This window comes from Curcuma longa, unplaced genomic scaffold (assembly GCF_044706935.1).
Source record: "Curcuma longa cultivar G26 ecotype Majalengka, Jawa Barat unplaced genomic scaffold, ITB_CL_G26_1.1 contig_21205, whole genome shotgun sequence".
Lineage (NCBI taxonomy): Eukaryota > Viridiplantae > Streptophyta > Magnoliopsida > Zingiberales > Zingiberaceae > Curcuma > Curcuma longa.
Genome location: NW_027431588.1, coordinates 11,474 through 30,882, shown reverse-complemented (window position 1 = coordinate 30,882; position 19,409 = coordinate 11,474). Strand labels below are relative to the sequence as shown.

The window sequence follows — 19,409 nt, the reverse complement described above, 5'->3', positions numbered from 1 at the left end:
ATTATGATTAATGAGAGTAGGCAGAAGCTAAGAATTCTTATGTTTTTTATTACGTTTAATTTTGTTTGTTTTGTTTTACTTTTAGATTTTTTAAATTATGGATTTATATATTAATAAATATGATAGTTATTTATAATACAGGTTTAGGTTTAGATTTAGAGTTAACAATTTAATTAGTTACTATGGAAGCAGAGTTGATACCAGGATTGCCTGACGATATGGCTCTGCAATGCCTCCTCCGCCTCCCCTTCCATGACTTCGCCAGCGCTCGGCGTGTATGTAAGCGATGGAGGCAAGAAATCACTTCGCCGTCTTTCTGCAGCCTCCGGAACGCCGGCGGCCATGCTCGCCCTCTCGTTGCGCTTGGTCAATTTAATTTTTATCTTCAACCTTACTACCACAACCTGACCATCTTTATCGGTCCGACCATGGGCGTATGGACCAGGCTGCCCGCCGTCTTTAACTGGTCTAGATACTACCTGCAGGTGGTCGCCGTGGGGCACGAGCTGGTGATGCTACGCGGAGACGGGATGTTCGCCACTACGGTCGACGTGTACAATTTGTTGACTGGCGTTCGGCGTCGGGGGGCGACGATGCCGGGCCCACAGAGGACCGGCTTCGCGTTCGCCGTCACAGCGGAGGCACGGATGGTGTACGTGGCCGGGGGAGAGAACGCGCACAGCTGGGAGCCACTGCAGTCGGCGCTGGCCTATGACGTGGCGGCGGACGCGTGGGTGTGGCTGCCGGACATGGCGCGCCCTCGGGCGGTGTGCAGAGGGATCTTCGTAAACGGAGCGTTCTGCGTCGCCGGAGGCCAGGGGTTGCACGACTGGACCTTTGAGACGTTCATCGTCACGGAGGGGCGGTGGACGGCGAAGCAGGTGAAGCTTCTAGAGGAGGCGTTGATCGATCCGTCGACAGAAGTGGCGGCGGTGGAGGGAAGGGTGTACACATGGCGCCATCGGTATGGGGAAGTGGGTTTCTGCTCGGGCATAGGCGGCGTAGGCGGGTGGCGGAGGCTGGGGTTTTCCGCTAACCTATTTGGGTTATATGAGGTGCCCGCACCTCCAGATCACTCTGCAGGCACGGCCAACGGCGTTCAGTTTGGAGGAGGGGAAGTGGCGGGGGTGGTGCAGCCGACGGAGTTCACCGGCTATGTCGAGTCCTCGCGCAGCTTCCAACTTTAGCCGAATCCAATTTTATTTTATTTTATTTTTAATTTGTTCATGATTAAGAGTCCAAATTTGTCTGCTCAGTTGTTATAACATCCTAATATTAATAATTAAAAAATTAAAAATTAAAAAACTGCATATGAGGTAGGTCAGCTAAACCTCAAATGCTATGAATATCTTGAATTTAATTGACGTAGTATATGTATTATACTTGAAATAACATATAATTTATTATTATTTAATTCAAGGTGATATGTCTAAATAATGTTATATAATTATTTTTTAAATAATTGGTAAGAATTAAATAGACCTAAATATATATGCATAAAATAAATTCAGTTAACTAAAATAATTATAGTTTCTTAATGCATATACAATTTGAAGTAATTGAAATTTTTAGTAAATAATTAGTATACAAAATCAGATAAATGGATGATTAATAATTACTTTTTTATTTTTTTTTATTTATGATAATCCAGATTTGTAACTCTTCAACCCAATCAACCTTGTAGGTGAATATCGATCGGTTTGACCCGATGAAGATTTTTTATTGATCACGAGGATAAATCTAAAAGTATAAGAATTTTATCGCCCATTATAGTTAACTTTTTAAATTTGTTATTTTACTAAAGGAAAATATCCTACATGTGTCGTGAAATCTAATTATGGATGCTTGAGAACCACTAGATTAATGTCGCTGTTTGCTCGAGGGATAATTACATATTTAATATCTATTATTATTTGTTTATCTAGATTTTATCTCATTATTAATTCCTCCAATTTAATTATTAAATAACTTTTTAAAAATAAATGAAATGGTCAGTGATTGGGTATATAATCTATATAGGTTTAGGGTTAACAATCTTAATTAATTATCTAGCTAGGAATATAGGATGGAGGCAGGGTTGATATTACCATGGTATATAATCCAGAAATTATGTTATGTTATTTTATTTTATTTTTAATATGTTCGTGATTAAGAGTCCAAACTTTAAATTATGCAAGTTTTAATTACTTGTATTTCTAATAATAATAATTAACAAGATCTAACAAGTTATTTGGCGCGTGTATGGCCGGATTATGTTGTGAGGCGAACCAAAAGTGTATCTCTGTGCGTTTAGTTGGGGGTCATCCGTGATTACCTTAGTTATGTGATTACTAAGTAATCACATAACCAAAGTTATAGGGAATAAAACATAACTTAATGTTGTTTGGTTTAATCCTAGGTAATGAGATAAAACCTTGTTTGTTTAAAGGTTGTATGTATACATTACTTACTTTAACATTTACTATATTACCCCTAATTCAATTATAATCATTTTTTACAATTACATTAATTTGATATTTAATTATTTTTAAAATTAAATTAAATTATTAATTATAATATTAATAATATAATATATATTATAAATTTTAAAATTTTAAATTATCTTAGGCTCTAATAAATCAGGGTAAGTATAAAATGCATCCAAGATGCAAAGTACTACTATAGCTGTGTCATCTAATATAGTTTTGATCTTTCAGTAACTATATTATATATATATATATATATATATATTTTAATGCAAAGTGTGAACAGAGATATGCACACTGAATTATATTGATAGTTTTCTTCTTAAATATTTTTTAAAAAATGATGTTACAGGTCAGACAAGCCCAGAATGACAATTGGCTATCTTATGCTCAACAGAACCATCCCATAAAAGAGACCGCCCCTATTTTAACTACTAAGGTTGCTGATCAGAAAGAACACCAAACTATCATATGGGATGATTTGTCTACAGAGCATGCTCCTGTTCAAGAGCATTCTTGAAAATCCAAAAGTTCCAAATATAATAAAGCAGTTCTCTCAAAAATGTATCTGATAGTATCCATCAGAAGACAATTTCCTAAGGTAATGGTTCAGAAGCTTTTTTACCTCCTATACAGAATACCAAGATTGTCAAGCATACCTTAAATCAAATACAAACAATCAAAAAATTTTCTCACGTGATGGAACAAAAGAACAACCTCCAATACCGCTGGAGTAGACATCACAATCTCTAGCTACGCCATTCAAAAGAAATCCTATTAGAACATGCTAACAGAAGCTAAGGTTTCTTAAAAGAGCTAGCAAAACAACTTCTGAACGTAACTTACAACAGATATACCACCGCTTAGAGCAGCACAGGCAGCTTCCATGGCTGTATCAGCACTAAAAATATAATTATATTGGCTTAATCCTTCTTTAATTATTCGCACAAAAACATAGCCGTCGCTCAAAAAATAACCAGTCCAATAGTTATCATATGTACAAGTACTATATATAAATCCACGAATATGCATTTTAGTGAATACACATCATGTTCATTGTTTGGCTATCAGAATTCAAAATAACATACAGATGTCCATAAATCTCGAGCCAAGAGACGAGGATCGAACAATAATAACAACAAATTAAAGTAGGAAGATTTTCCAAACGAGAGAGTTGACACGGGTAGAGATTACTCTTGGGCACGGAGGCAAGCGATGATCCTCGAACTGAGAATCGCATTTAGGGCTCCGGAGGAGGGAGGAGAAGTGGCGGTAGCCGCGGCAGCAGAATGTGCCCGAGAGCAGGCGCCGCGAGGCGGAGGCGGTAGAGGAAAGAAGCAGCTAGCGAGAGCCATGGATCACTCACTGAGTTTTCCGCATTCTGCTCTTCGATTTAGCCCTCGATCTCGGTTCAGGTTGCCACAAGACTACTCATTTCGATCGAATCGAACGCGAGATGAGGTCTGTAGACCAAGGATCGCTGCACGAAACCAGGTTGCCCATGCTCGAGCTCTTCCTCATCAACTCTTCCTCCATCTCTTCCTCCTCCTCCTCCTCCGCCTCGCCTATACCTTCCCCTTCGCCTCTCGCTTCTCCTCCGAGAATCCTGACCCCGAATAACTTCAAGATCCTCTCGCCTCGCCCTCACGACCCGTCTTGCTCCTCCATGGAGGGGGCCTCCAAGCACGAATCTCGAAGCGCGCTCGCCTTCGCTCATTCCTCTCGCGTTTGGTTTTGCCGAGCGGTTCGGAGGAGCAGGGGCGTCGTGATGTTCGTCGGGCTGCAAACGGGACGAACAAAAAATCGAGGAGGGTTTCGCGAGGGGTTTCGCACTTGAAGGGTAATTTCGTAAAGAAAATTATCATAATCCCGGAATCAAAATTTCTTTGATTTTTCAATTTCGGGTTGGATGACCTCTTTGCTGACGTATGCTGATGTGTCGAACATGGAGCATTACTTGGGAATCATCGATTACCTAAATCAAACAAGGTTTTGGTTGATAACTTTAGATGGATAACCAAAGTAATCATGTATGACTTCCAATCAAACGCACCCTAAAATTAATCGGATGAGCGGCGAGCGGCGAGCGACGAGCGGCGTGCCTTTTGAAGGAGTGGAAGTGGCGGCAGATGGTGATGCCGACGGAGATCACAGGCCATGTCCAGTCTTTGTGCAGCTTCCAACTTTAGCGATCGAGTCCAGAAACCATCCAAAATTTTTTTTATTTGTTAACGATCGATTAAGCGTCCAAATTTGTCTGCCAACTTGAAATTATGCACCTTTGAATTGTATTGCTAAGAAGAGATTCAGTCGAGACGTGAATTCGAAGCAATCCGATTCGAGACATATAGCTCAGGTCAAACCATCCTAGCTCATGATGAGCTCGAGTCAGATTGACCCAGTCCTTCCTAGCTCCACTCCAGTCAGGTTGGCACCAATCTAATTACTTGAGACAACTCAACTCGGGCCAGATGTCTGAGCACAAGGTAACTCAGATCGAGTCATATCTAGTTAATTTTGACTAACCTGATTTATGATTGGGCTCAACCTAAGCTTCGCATGACCTCTGATGTGATAAGGAGTTAATTAAAGAGAATGCTTGTGTTATAGAGAAGGCATCGCAGGGAAGACATATGTTGCCCTCGTACGACAGAGGGGAGGCTGATCCAACAAGGCCAACCTGATAAAAACGGATCGGATAGAAGCCGATTTGATAGTGCAACGATGAGAAGTTTGATAGATTAATCAAGTGTTCATGATTTGATTTTTAATTATGACACACAATAGGATATATTTTAGTGGAATGAAAAATTAGAGATGTTACTATCTCCGATATTTAAACCCTTGCCTTTTTCAATGTTAAACAATGTCTTTCTGAACTCATCGAATGATATTAGCTAAACTAAAATAGTTTGGTGCTTGGGCTGAATGTCATCCTTGATACGTCACGTTATCACATGTCACTAGAGTATGATAAAGTCATACAAGCCCCCGAGGCATAGCTGATGTTCCTGTTGAGATTCGTTCTGGAAGCTTTTCGCCCACTGTTCAGCACCTTGACTCGAGAAGGAGGCCCGTCTCTTCTTTGATCCTGCGACTACAAGCACCAGTTTAGAGGGAAGGCCAGGGGCATGCCCTGGCGCGACCACTCCGAAGCTTAAGTTAGTGCCCACCCAAGAACCTAAGAAAAAATGGTGAGGAGATTGTTCTTTCGCATACCTCGTTTTCCCGGGGAAGATTATCTTATGTAGTGAGGGAGTGGTCTTGTCTCGTCGATGATATGGAATGTGTCACATCGGTCAGGAGGTGTGGCTTGTCAGAGATAAAGGGAATGTCTTATCTCCGTGCGCATTTAATAAGGGGTCACATCAGGTTGTCCAGGGGCAGTGTAGCAGCCTGACGTATTGCGAGGTGAGATACCTGTGAGGGAGGCACGCGCCCCTGCTGATGTGATAGGTCTGCCAGGGCACTTGAGTTCATCGACGGTAGGCTAGAGGAGTAGGGACTAGATAACCCGAAAGGAAGTAAGAATCGGGATTGGCGAACCTCGACTAGGGACGAGAGTCAGGACTGAGATATTCCGACTGGAATGTATAGTCGGGTTCGAGGGGTTCCGACTGGACCGCGTAGTCGGGTTCGAAGGGTTCCGTTCATAAGGCCCCTGTTCAAGGGGGTGTCTGGTGCGTCCATTCGGGTTCTACACCTATACGAGACCCAGGCGGGCCCCTTGGACCCAGGTGAGCCGTGCGTTCCCTCTTCGGATCAGCTTTTCTAACCCCCGTAACACATGCATCCCCACAAGTCTAGTCGAAGGAGGCGGAAGTCTGACTGACTAGACCATCGTGTTGAATTCGAGGGTGATCACTAACACCTCATAGGTAACACCCGCCATAAAGATGGGGAAGAGAATTCCCCTTCTCGCGTTTTCCTCGTCGGGGCGGTTCAAATTCCTTGTGAAAAGACGTGCACCGCTTGGCGCGTGGACGCCGCTGCTTTTCCCGAGGACCATAATGATAAGTATGGAGCGAGACTTTAAGGAAGGGATTTGCGGAGAATTGCGACGATCCAACGGCTCATACGCCATCCCGCCTATTGCAGGCTATCAACCGGGCGGCGGCATAGGATCATGCGACACGGTGAGAATATATAAGACAGAAGCTCAAAAATCACGTCATTGTCCACAACTTTTTCTCCGACGACTCCTCCTTTTCTCTGTTAGGGTTTTTCGCCGCCGCCTTCCCGCCTCGCTCGTCCTTCGGCCTCACGTAAGTTCGTTCTCCTCCCCTCCTGTCATTGCCTTGACCTTTCTTTCCTCCCGAACCTAGGAGAACTATATGTTAGCTATAGGAGAGATGGATGCTGAGTTGGGAGAGGCTCCGTGGTATGAAGTGATTCACTCCACTTTTACTGCGGAATCGCGCACAGGGATCCGCCTAGACTACGAGATCCCTGTTGACTATGAGATTATGGTTCCAGAGCGAGGCCAACGTCCCCATCTTCCTCCTCCTGATTATTTGACCTTCTTTCAGGGACAATTATAAGGGGGTTTGAGATTCCCGATTCCGGAGTTTTTCTCCCAAGTTTGTTCATACTTTCACCTTCCATTAAATCAATTAGCCCCTAACTCGTTCCGCCTTCTGTGTGGGGTAGTTTTAGTTTTCCAGCTTCACGCTATACCTTTGACCTCCAAATTTTTTCACTCCTTCTTTTTTCCCAAACGGATGGAAGAAGGAGTTTTCTTTTTCAGTGCTAGATCCGGGTGTTCCTTCTTGGACGATTACCCGTCTTCACATAAGGGGTGGAAGTCTAGATTTTTCTATATCAAGTTTCCTACTTGCCCCCCTTTTCCCAGGAATTGGCAATTCCTTCTCCCGCGGGCTCCTCGCCTCAACAACTACCAGGAGGATGAGGTGTACAAGATGGCGTATCAACAGATACAAAAGTTGAAGTTTAACGTGGATAAGTTAATCAGTGAGGAGGGACTCCTGCATCTTCATCGATTAAGTCCGGTGGCTAGGGAGCTATCTCAACCACTAGGTAAGGTTTAGCTGTATTTTGGCCCCCTTAAGGACTAACTTAAACCTTGTTACTTGTATGTAGATAAGGTTTGGATGTCAGCATCTAAGAATCAATTTCTGGCGTGGGATCATACGTACTTCGATAACACGATCCCACTTGCGACATCGTCTGCGACTAGGACCAGCCGGCAAAGAGAGAGTGATCCATCCGTTCCTGAAGCACTTGGGCGGAGAGGTGCTGCGCCACGGAGCCCTCAAGCGGCCAATCGGGACAAGGCAGTAGTTCGGGGCAAGAGGACAGAACGACGCCCCTCACCTAGCAAAGCAGGCCCAAGTAGTTATCAGAGCCGTTGATGGCCTCCTCGGAGAGAGAACAGTGGGAAATTACGGCGCAGGAGGAGGGCAAGAAGAAGAAGAAACGTCGGCTGGTGAAGCATCTTCAGACAACTCCAGTCAACGGCTGCACGGTGTCGGTGGCCCGGGAAGAGTTCCCGGGGGCGACTACAGGGTTGGAGCCCACCACCACACCAAAATTGATTGGAGCGAGGGAGTCCACTAGGGAGGCGACTCCAGACACGACCCCCATAGAAATTCCAACCACCACGCCTTCCACGTTGCCAGAACGCTTAGAGGACACTAGGGGCGCGGACGCCCACGGGGGCCGGCCCTTTCCCGACTTCTTTTGATTGGGGTGGCACCTCGCAGAGGGGGAGATGGCGAGGGGCCACGGAGAGGCTCTCAACGACCCAAAGATAAAAAATCTCTGACATCCTGAACCAGGTCAAAGCTTTAAAAGGTTCGGATACCTCCGGCAATGTGGACTATATAGAGATGAGCAATAAGGTTAACGATGGATTTCTCGAGACCTGGGTTACATATTTGGAGCTGCACACTCGGCTACCCTGTGTTCATCAAGAAAGGCAGCTATTGCGAGAGCAACTCCAAGATCAAAAGCTCCAGTCGGCACTTGCCGTTGAAGGGGCATGGGCGGAGGTGACCCAGCAACAAGAGGAAATCGATCAGCTCCGCTCAAGCCTCTGAGAGTATCGAGAGAAGATTACCCCGCTGACGGAGCAGGTGGCCACACTAGAACAACAGAGGCAGCTTCAAGCAGAGGAGCTTAACCAAATGAAAGCTGACTTGGGCAATGTTATGGAGAGATTAACCCTCTCTGAATCTGCCTTAACGCATGAACGTGCGCAATCGGCTAATTTTAAGAGGCAGGCCGAGGTCGCCATGGAAGAACAGCGCAGACTCAAAGGCGAATTAGAAATGATCCAGGCAGAATTTCAGGCCTACCAGATGGTAGAAGAGACACGAGCTCAGGCGAAGCGAGAAGCCTGGCTCCGATCGACAGAATATCAAGAGGAATTTCAGAAGAAGACAGCCATCATGTTGCAACGAGGCTTCGAAGGGGCGCTCACTCAAGTTCATGAAGCCGAGTTCTTCCCTCCGGGCACCAGCCTAAAATTCTTAGATATAGACAGAGTGTGGGCAGAATTGCCGGAGGAGGAGAGGAAGGGGTGAGTGTATGGGAAGTTCCGGCACTACCCGGTGGGTATTTATGTACATAATGAAAATGCTTTTTATAAGTGTATGACGTAGTTGACTTCCGATTAGTGGTGTGACATTAAAAATCTCCTCATATCTAAGCTTAAACTATTGAATTCATTAGTGGATCCAACTACCAATTTGCAACTGGAACACGGCGCAACTGACTTCTATGCAAAATATGATAGAGAGGGTTTGGCGAGTTTAAAGAGCAAAGAATTCTAGATAGAAGTGAGATTCGGGGCCCATCGATTCTGACTTGGCAAGGGAGTCAGCAGCAGTGTAGTCCGACTAGGGGTGGTAGTCGTAATTACTAATGCCCGTCTGGGGGTACTAGTCAGAATCATCAATCCCCGACTGGGTATGGTAGCCGGAGTCGTCAATACCCGACTGGGAGAGAGTAATCAGGATCAATAAGCTCTGACTTGGATGGGACTTATCCGGGCTGCTGATGAAAGGCCATCCTGTCACCCCTACTATTTATAAAAGGAGTTATCGTAGGGTAGTACTGCCTGAATTCCAGGTCTACCCTTAAATAGTAGCATTGTGTACTCCACCGAAAGACAGCTCTTCTCTTTTGGCCAGACCCCTCGGCCTCCGTGCGTGTTGGACAAGACCTCTCTCTGCCCTGATTATCGACAAATGAGCCGTAGACTGCTGGTCTTTCTCAACGCTGCTTATATCCTAGCTCATGGGCTATATATATATATGCGGGTACCTTGAATGTTAGACATAGGTTGTTCTTCTTCCCTCTCCCCTTTTCTCCTTGCCGCGCTGGTTCATCAGTCCTTTATAACATGGACCCCCAACGCTCCGCGCAGCAGCTACGACAACTGCAACGGGAACTGGAAGAGGCCACCAAGGTGGCGGAGACATGGGCCCAGCAGGAAATCCGCTATCGGGCGGAAGTGGACCAGCTAAGGATTAATAGGAGGAACCACGAAGCACCGGCCGCGCCAACTGGCCCAGCAGAAGCTGAGAGGGCCGCCACTTTCGCAATCCACGCTCTTCAAGACGCTGAAAGGGAGGCGAGAGACATTAAGGATTCCACTAGGTATGCCTGGGCGAAGGCAAGGGCCTTAGAGAAGCAACTTCAGAAGGCCCGTTCCGAGTTTTTGAGACCCTGCGGGGCGCTCCGAGGGCGGATGAGGCAGACCCCTCTTACTCGGGTGGCCATAGCCCTTGATTTTTCTCGTTTATTAATGTATTTTCTTGGATGTGATGTTGTGTTTTGCCTTGCTGGTTTAAGAAGTTGGATGATCAAGATGTGATGGTCTCTCACTTTTATCTCCCATTTGTCATTTTCCCTTCCGTTGACTCATAGTGGTCCAGCTCGCTATTTTGAAGTCCTATTTGGGCACGGATTGGAGGCCTTGGGTGGGGAGATTAGAACTTCCTACTGGTATTCATCTTGATAGCAATTCATTGTGGATCGGGGTTATCAACTTAGGATGGAGGATGTCTCCCTTCCGTGAAGGGATAAAACGCTTCTTGTCATGCGCGCACGGGATTGAGTCCTCGATGCGCTGCAACGGTGTGGATACGCACCGTGAGGTAGGCGACCCTGATAAACAAGGAGTCACGAAAGGAGCCAAATCTCGGCCACATAGGGACATCGGGCTTCCAATGTCGTAAGGAGCGCCTATCTGCGAGAAAAAGGGGAAAGGAGTGGGGTAGTTTTCTCCCGAAATATGAGTCGAAGTTGAGGAGATAACCAGCAGGGACCGGAATTAGTAGACTCCGACTGGATGTGAGAGCCGGGACCGATAAGATCCGAGTGGAGGCAGAAATCGGCAATAATGAACACCGACTGGGGAGGATAGTCGGAGTTAACGGACTTCGACTGGAGCTAGTGTACAGTAATCTGCTGTGATTTATCGATTTTTGTGTCTCCCTTTATCAGCGACGCTGACAGGTGTCTGATAGGCGGGTGGCCTGGTGTCCGGGGTAGGGTCTCTCACTATCTACAGGCCTGGGACAAGACTTATCATTACTTTGACTATCGGGGGATGTACCACAGCGGTGCGGTTTATCTTGTCCTGGGGCTATATATATATATATATACGTATAGATAGCAAGGGGTGTCCAACTAGAGGTGTCTGTCTTTGCCTTCAAGTCCGCTCCCCTGGGTGCCACCAGCATGGATCCTCCGACCTTGGAGCAACAAGCTCAGCAACTGCGGGAGGAGCTGCAGGAGACCACACAAAGAGTCGCAGCATGGGCAAGAAATGCAGCTCGCCAACGGGCACGGTGTCTACAAACGAGCCAAAGATGAGCCGCCGCTGAAAGGGCGGCCAAGTTTGCCCTCGACGCCTTTGAAGAGGCGGAAGAGGAGATGAGGGGTGTTGAGGACTCCGTCAAGGAGGCTTTGGTGAGAGCCAGGGCCGCGGTGAGAGACTTCCAGAGAGCTCATTCTGGGCTTGAGGCTTCGCAAGACACCCATAGGGCAGATGGGGTCGAACCTCCTCACTTGAGTGACCATAGATCCTGATGTCCCATTTGCTTTTTATTTCTGTTTTCCTGCCTCGTGTGATGTCGCTTCTCACCGGGTGTGATGTTGCTTCTCACTTGGTGTGATGTCGCTTCTCCTTTGGTGTGATGTCGCTTCTCACTTGGTGCACCGATGTATTATGGTTTGCTATCTTTGGAACCTGAATGAATAAGATGTTAGGACTCCTCTCTTTTGTTGTTCCCTTCATATTGTCCTCGTGTTGATCTGTGACTACTCAAACTGTCACTCGCATCTTCAATGCTTATTTTCGAGTTCTGTTTTGCCATAGCATGAATGACTATAACCTATAGGCCGGAAGTCTGAGTCTATACTTAACCTAATAGCTATTCGTCGTAGGTGGGGGCTATTTACTTAGATTAGGGGATGCCTTGACGCTCGAAGAGGAAGAAGGCGCCCCCTGTCGTGCACGTGAGGTCCGGGCCCCTGACGCAATGCGTTGGCGCGAGTTAGCACTGCGGAGTGGGTGACCCTCTATCACGACTGGAGACTGTAGCCTGGGTTTAAAGCGTCTGACTGGGGACTGCAGTCGGGATTTAAAACTTCCGACTGGAGACTGTAGTCGGGATTTAAATCTTCCGACTGGAGACTATAGTCGGGCTTTAAATCTTCCGACTAGGGATTGTAGTCGGGATTGAGGGGTGTCGGTTGAAATGACGCTTCGGGGCATAGGCCCCTAGCTAGGGCGGGGCCTAGTCAAGGATGTTGACGGAGACTGCCGTATCACCTTTATTGCGGTTATTGGTTCTCGTGTCTCCGTCCAGACAGTGTTGACCTTTGTTTAATAGGGGGATGGCCCCCCAATCTGAAGAGGGCTCCTCGTCATCTGCACCCTATGGACAAGACCTTACGGTGTTAGGGGAGCGTGCAGCAGGGGGTTCGCTTCTCTTCGTTGGCAGCCTATATATATAAGTATGGGAGGGTTTTCGGCGAATAGTGCCTTTCCCTACCCTTAAGCTTCCGTTGCCAGCTGCCGTCTCGATAGCATGGATCCCCTAACTCCTGAACAACAAGTGCAAAAACTACAAAAAGAGCTACAGGCGGTTGCACAAGCGGCCGAGGCGTGGGCTCGGAAGGCAGCCTACTATGAAGCAGAAGCGAACCAACTGAAATCTGACCAGGAGAACACAGAGGCACGGTGCTTGCAGATGAGCCGAAGCTGGGCTACAGCTGAGAGGACGGCCACGTTCGCCATCGACGCCCTCCGAGAGGCGGAGGAGGAGGTAGGGAGGTCAAGGATTCCGCCAAGGAGACTTGGGCGAAAGCCCTGGCTTTGGAGAGGGACTTCCGTAGAACTCGCGCTGGGATCGAGACTTTGCGACACATTCCTAGGGCGGACGAAGCCGAACCCACCCACTCTAGCGGCCACAGCCCCTGATCTCCTGTTCTATGATGTATTTTGCTTTATTTTGTGTTGTATTTCTGCTTGTCGTCTGTGTCACTTGAACAAAGTTGGTGTAATGGCTTTGTTTGCTTCTGTGTCGTTCCTTGTTCTCTGCCTTGGTAGAGTCTTGTTGGTTTGTTGTGTCTCGTGTCATGGTATTTCCCCTCCTGCCCCTTCGGCGCGAATTAGGGCGAACCGTTTAGGTCAAGGGAGGTCTCCGCGTTCTGAAGAGGGGGAAATGCCACGTGCCGCACATGTAGAGGTCGAACTCTTGGCACGGTATGGCGGCATGAGTGCGTGCGATCCTTTTCCGAGGAATGCATTTAATGCAAAACGCGAGCATCGAGGCGGTGCGATATGATGTACAGATCAACCCCGAAAATCGCGATGATCGGACGGTGGTTGTTGCACTCAGTACATGTGTCGTGCGGAGGGTATTAAACCCTCGCACTGTAGGGTTTTGGACACTACCCGTTGCTCTTCTGGACGTCAGACTTCTGTTCCATCCTGCCGAGGATTTCCCTACTTCGTGCTTGTCGGTCTTCCCTTTTCTTTCGCGCGTATACGGGTGAGTGTCCTCAGTGGCCGTCTAAATAAGCGCTCTTTCGTCCCTTCCCTCTCCTTCTCTGTCTGAGTTCTTAGGGATCCATTAGCATGTCGTTGTCTGAGTCAGGAGTCTGGTATGAGTCTTTAGTTTCTTCGTTCGACGAAGGAGGGCAGGGTCACGAACTCAGGTCTAGGTATAAGGTGCCCCGCACCTTTAAGATTAAAATCCCTAAGTGTCACCATCACCCATGTCATCCACCTCCTGGATATCGGACTTTCTTCTTAGCACAGCTAGAGGGAGGGACTTAGGTTTCCGGTTCCAGAATTCTTTGAGGACATAGCTAAATACTTTGGGGTTCCTTTAAATCAGTTAGCACCCAACTCTTTTTCGTCTTGTATGCGTTGCCTGTTTAGTGTTTAAGGTTTATGAGATACCCTTAACCCCCATTATGTTCCATCACTTCTTCTTCCTCAAGAGGAAAGAAGAAGGGGTCTTCTACTTTACCGCTCGAGTTGGATTCAACTTTTTGGATGGTTACCCTTCATCTCTACGAGGCTGGAAGGATATGTTTTTCTTCGTGCGCCCCCCTCTCCCCCTCTTTTATACCGCCGACTGGCAATGCGAATTCCCGAGTCAGCCCAGCTCTAGGGGATTACCGAAATCAACCATCTTTTTTGAGAGCGGCTGAGCGGTTGGGAGGACTGAAGTTCGACGTTGGTTCTTTAGTGAGGGAAGAGGGATTATTGTACAGAGCAGGTCTGAGTCCAATATCGGTGGAGCTTACTCAGCCACTGGGTACGATTTTGAGATTGGCGCACGTGTATTTATAATGGCTGATTTGCTATCGTCTTCTCATCTTGCAGAAGACATTTGGATGACTTCCTCCAAGAACAATTCTTGAAGTGGGACATGGCCCGCTTTTGGTGACGCCCACAACCTCTACTGAGGGGAGCTTATCCACGGCCGTTGGCAGTTGCTATCGTCTTCTCATCTTGCAGAAGACATTTGGAACTTCCTCTAAGAACCAATTCCTGAAGTGGGACATAGCCCGCTTTAAAACGTTGGTGACGCCCACAACCTCTACTACATCCACGGCCGTTGGCAGTCGCTCAGGCACCCAGCATCCAGTCACGGAGTCCACTTCCCCTTGCCTTTCCAGGAAACGATCTCCTTCCCCATTCCCGAGAGAAAGAACCCTCGCCAAAGAAGGCAAGAGTGGCTTTTCCCAATGAGGCTCATCAGGCAGAGACAGAAGGCACTCCTGCGGAGGTCACTACGTCTCCTTCGGAGTCCGTTCATGTTGACAATCTGACAGGAGCCAATACTTGAGCCATCTCCATCTCTTCAGCACCTGGCTACGGAGGAGCCAACACTTGTTTGTTGTCGATGATATCATCGACCTGACGGTCACGGCCGGCCCCTCGTGCCTTCACCAGCGGCAGAAATTATCAGCTCAGTTCCTATAGCGGAAGACTGGAGCGCGCCTGTGGTGGATTCGGAGGGCATAGCGGCCGGCATACATGGCAAGTCGACCATGGTGGTGCTCGAGTTGGTGGAAACCATAGTGACTGCAGCTCTGGAAAGTGCTGTCCCGAAGGCGAGGTCGAGGCGCCCTTCGTCCAACCAATAGAGGTGGATATTCTTGTACTTGGGGTTTTTGAGCAAATGATGGGTGAGGTTGTTGGAGTACATCCCCTCTTCGACGGAACCGACTAACAAGGGAACATCTTGCTCTGCCGAACCAGTCGAATCTCGTCCCTCATCGGCTGAGGTTATGGCCGTTTCCAGCATCACAAACAGACGCGGTAGAGGCCGGGGCGGCGCCATCAACTATTTCAGTTCCCGGTACAGGAGAAGAGGCGCAAGGGAATTTGGCGAATCCGACTGGACCTGCCAGTCGTCCATCCGAGGCGGTAGCAGGGACTTCCTCAGCCGGCCCTTCGCGGAGAGTGAATTATCTGCCTCCTGCGACTCCCTTCAGTTGGGAGGAGGTATGGCATATAGAAGGGCAGATCAGGGCATTACGTGGTCCACAACAGTACTCCTTGATATCCGCCCCAGAATTGCTATGCAGGAGTGGATACAACATGATGCAGGTAAGGTTTGTCCCTTAAGCAGTCGTTCAAGCTTCTAGTCCCCGATTCTCACCACTGAATTTGGTTGGGTAGGCTTGGTCACAACTTCTGGATGTCCAAAGTCGCCTTCCTGAATCGCGGGAACAAGTTCTCACCCAAGATATAGAGGCGACTAATTTGAGGGTCCAAGAACGAGCTCTATGCCGAGAATTGAGAGAGGCGCGCGCAATGGCTGAGGAGTATGACAAAGAAGCGGACCGATCACGGGCTCAACTCTGTTTGGCGGAAGAGAGCATGCAACGGCTGGAAGAGAATTTACATGAAAGCCGCTCTTATGCTCAGGAGCTCTTAGATGAAGACAATACAAAAGCTGATACGATTACCAGACAGGCTCTTCTGCTGGACAAAGCTGAGAGGGACCTAGACCAGCAAAAGGAAGAATTAGCGGCGGCCAAACAACGGATCACCGAGCTGGAAGCAGAACTGGCCAAATCAGCCAAATCTACTACAGGGTCCTCGAAAGACCAGACAAGGGGTGGTGCCGCTATGAAGAAGCAAATAGCAGATCTGACGGCAGAGACGTCCGACTTGAAGAGGCAACTCGTAGCTTCTAGGGCAGAATCGGCCAGCTGGAAGAAGCAATTTGTGACGTTAAAGGCCGAGCCAGCGCGAGGAGCGATAATGCCTTCACCACAACCCGCAAGCGAAGTGCCAGAGAGTTCAGAACAAGTCACCGCTCTCATCGAATCGCAGAAGGTTCTGGAGGACTTGTTAGCTGAGACCCGAAATGAACTCGCAGCTTATAAAGTTGACTAGAAGGAGCAGATCGAAATTGCCAAGGACAAGTGGTTAAACTCAAAGAAATATAAGGATGAGTATAAGAAGAAAACAGCTGCTATGCTCAAGTATGGTTGGGAAGGAGCTATAAAGCAGATATGTCAATCCGGTCTGCTCCCGCCGGGTACTTCTTTGAAGTTCATGAATATTCAGAAAGTATGGGCTGATCTACCCAAGGAGGATAAACAAGGCAAACTGCCGGAGTCGCAAGGGAAGGGCAAATGAAGGGTCGAGACAACTTATCCGTTACTTTTTGTAATACGGGGAACCGTTTGCCTACTTTTTTGTAATATAGGGAACTGTTTGTCTACTTTTTTGTAATATAGGGAACTGTTTGTCTATGCATATTTGTAGTTGCCAGGACTGAATGTCGTACGTCGGGGGTCTTTGCACAGATCTCCTGTGGAGGAGGGAAACCCGCCCTACGACTCGAGGGTTTTACAAAAACTCCACTAGGAATGTACTCGTATTGTAAAAATTGGAGCCCCGCTTAAAGGTGGCATAAGAACTCGACCCCGCCTTTGACCGAGCTGGGAGAGATTGAATCCTATTTAAAGGCGCAAATAGAGCTCGACTCCGACTATGTCCGAGTCGGAGGAGGTTGAGTCCCACTTAAGGGCGCGAATAGAGCTCGACTCCGACTATGCCCGAGTCGGAGGAGGTTGAGTCCCACTTAAGGGCGCGAATAGAGCTCGACTCCGACTATGCCCGAGTCGGAGGAGGTTGAGTCCCACTTAAGGGCGCGAATAGAGCTCGACTCCGACTATGCCCGAGTCGGAGGAGGTTGAGTCCCACTTAAGGGCGCGAATAGAGCTCGACTCCGACTATGCCCGAGTCGGAGGAGGTTGAGTCCCACTTAAGAGCGCGAAGGGGAGCAGCCACCGGAGCTGGGCCTGATAAAGTATCACATTAACTGACAAGTTTACACACAAAGGAAGTTACATGCAACGTCTTCAAACTCGATACGGTCGGAGATGAGTGGCATTCCATGGTCTAGTCAATGCTTTGCCGTCGGAGTCGATCAAATAGTAGGCTCCTGAGTGCGTCTTCTTGACTACCCGGTATGGACCGTCCCATGGGGGCTCTAGCTTGCTCATGTCGCCCACCAGCTTGACTTTCTTCCATACGAAGTCACCGACCTGGAATGAGCGGGGAATGACTCGCCTGTTGTAAGTGCGGCACATCCTTTGTCGGTAGGCTGTGAGCCGGGTGGCAGCCTTCTCCCGCTCTTCAGTAACAAGATCTAATTCCATGAGCCTCCGGCCTTCATTATCTTCGTCATAGAATTGCCTCCGGGTCGATTCCAACCCCACTTCGACGGGGACAACCGCCTCTCCGCCATACACTAAGTGAAATGGAGTCATACCTGTACTTTCTCGGGGAGTAGTCCGGTAGGCCCACAGCACGCAAGGTAATTCATCTACCCAGCTACCACCCTCATGGTCCAGCTTGGTCTTCAAGCCTCTTAGAATTTTCCGATTAGCGACTTCAGCTTGACCATTACCCTGGGGGTAAGCTACCGAGGTGAACACTTGTTGGATTCCCAGCCCCTTACACCATGCCTGTATCTTCTTGCCTTGAAATTGCCTTCCATTGTCTGAGATAAGCCGATGCGGGATGCCATATCGACATACAAGGTTTTTCCAGAGAAATTTCATGACAGCAGCTTCAGTTATCTTGGCCAACGCTTCGGCTTCAATCCATTTTGAAAAGTAGTCGACAGCCACCAGCAGGAATTTCTTTTGTTGTGGTCCGGGAGGGAAAGGCCCCACTATATCCATACCCCATTGATCAAACAGGCAAGAGGTAGTTGCAGCTCGGAGAAGCTCCGTGGGTTGATGGGAGAAGTGTTGGTGTCTCTGACAGTGCAAACAGGTAGCGACCATCTGAGCAGCATCAGCTTGTAGAGTTGGCCAGAAATATCCAGCCAAGAGTAACTTCCGAGCCAGTGACCTGCCTCCGAGATGGTTGCCGCAGCAGCCTTGGTGTACTTCTTTCATAACGTACTCAGCATCTTCTGGCCCCAAGCACTTCAATAATGGCCGGGAGAAAGCCCTTTTGTATAATTGTTCCCCCACAAGAGTGAAGCGGGTAGCCCTTCTTCTCAGGAGGCGGGCCTGGTCAGGATCACTCGGGACCTCACCCTTTAGGAGAAAGGCGAGTAGGGGAGTTCTCCAGTCGGCGGGCTCGGTAACGACTGTTGTCTGCTCAATCTGGGCGACGAAAGCCACCTGAGTAGCTAGTCCCTCCTCCGACCAGTCGGAAAGGGAACTGGCCATTTTGGCTAATCCATCTGCCTTGTTGTTTTCGGCCCGGGGGATTTTATGGAGGGTTACTTCCATAAAAGTAGTTTTCATTTTGGCAACAACTTCAGCATATCTCTTGAGGCGGTCATTCTTGACCTCGAAGTTCCCTTCGACTTGTTGTGCCACTAGCTGAGAATCAGAATGGACCTGTAGTCGAGTGGCACCTACCCGCCGAGCAGCCTGGAAGCCAGCTAGTAAGGCTTCATATTCGGCTTCGTTGTTAGTTGCTTTGAAACTGAGGCGGATAGATAACTGGATGATCTCCTCCCGGGGAGAGATCAACACTACACCCACTCCGCTGCCTTGCTTGGTAGCCGAACCATCCACATATAGCCACCAAGTTTCCTCTGGTTCTGGTACAGATAATTTGGCAAGGAAATCTGCCAAGGCCTGGGCTTTGATGGCTGTACGTGGCTGGTACTGGATATCGTATTCTCCCAATTCAACGGTCCATTTGATCAATCGGCCCGACACTTCTGGTTGAGTAAGGACTCGACCTAAATTGCTGTTAGTATATACAATGACAGGATGCGACAAGAAGTAGGGACGGAGGCGTCGGGTAGAGAGAACCAGGATCCAAGCTAATTTCTCCAGGTTGGAGTATCGGGTCTCAGCATCTTTCAACAGGTGACTGGTGAAGTATATGGGGTGCTGAACCGTCCCTTCTTCTTTGACCAGTACCGAGCTGGCGACCGAGTCGGTGGTGGAGAGATACAT

General features: G+C 48.1%; 2 protein-coding genes across 2 annotated transcripts; one reads left to right on the top strand and one right to left on the bottom strand.

Annotated features, from left to right (window-relative positions):
- The first annotated feature begins 182 nt into the window (after positions 1-182).
- Positions 183-1,187, top strand: LOC141817609 (F-box/kelch-repeat protein At1g80440-like). The gene has a single exon (XM_074705242.1). It carries the CDS (start codon positions 183-185, stop codon positions 1,185-1,187), a length of 1,005 nt encoding a protein of 334 aa, XP_074561343.1.
- Positions 1,188-17,339: 16,152 nt separating this feature from the next.
- Positions 17,340-19,409, bottom strand: LOC141817608 (uncharacterized). Its single transcript, XM_074705241.1, has one exon. The coding sequence runs from the start codon at positions 19,407-19,409 to the stop codon at positions 17,340-17,342; it is 2,070 nt and encodes a 689-aa protein (XP_074561342.1).

Bases quoted from the DNA above. Each gene is read 5' to 3' on its own strand.
- LOC141817609 (XM_074705242.1), top strand. From the start codon at position 183: ATGGAAGCAGAGTTGATACCAGGATTGCCTGACGATATGGCTCTGCAA.
- LOC141817608 (XM_074705241.1), bottom strand. From the start codon at position 19,409: ATGTATCTCTCCACCACCGACTCGGTCGCCAGCTCGGTACTGGTCAAA.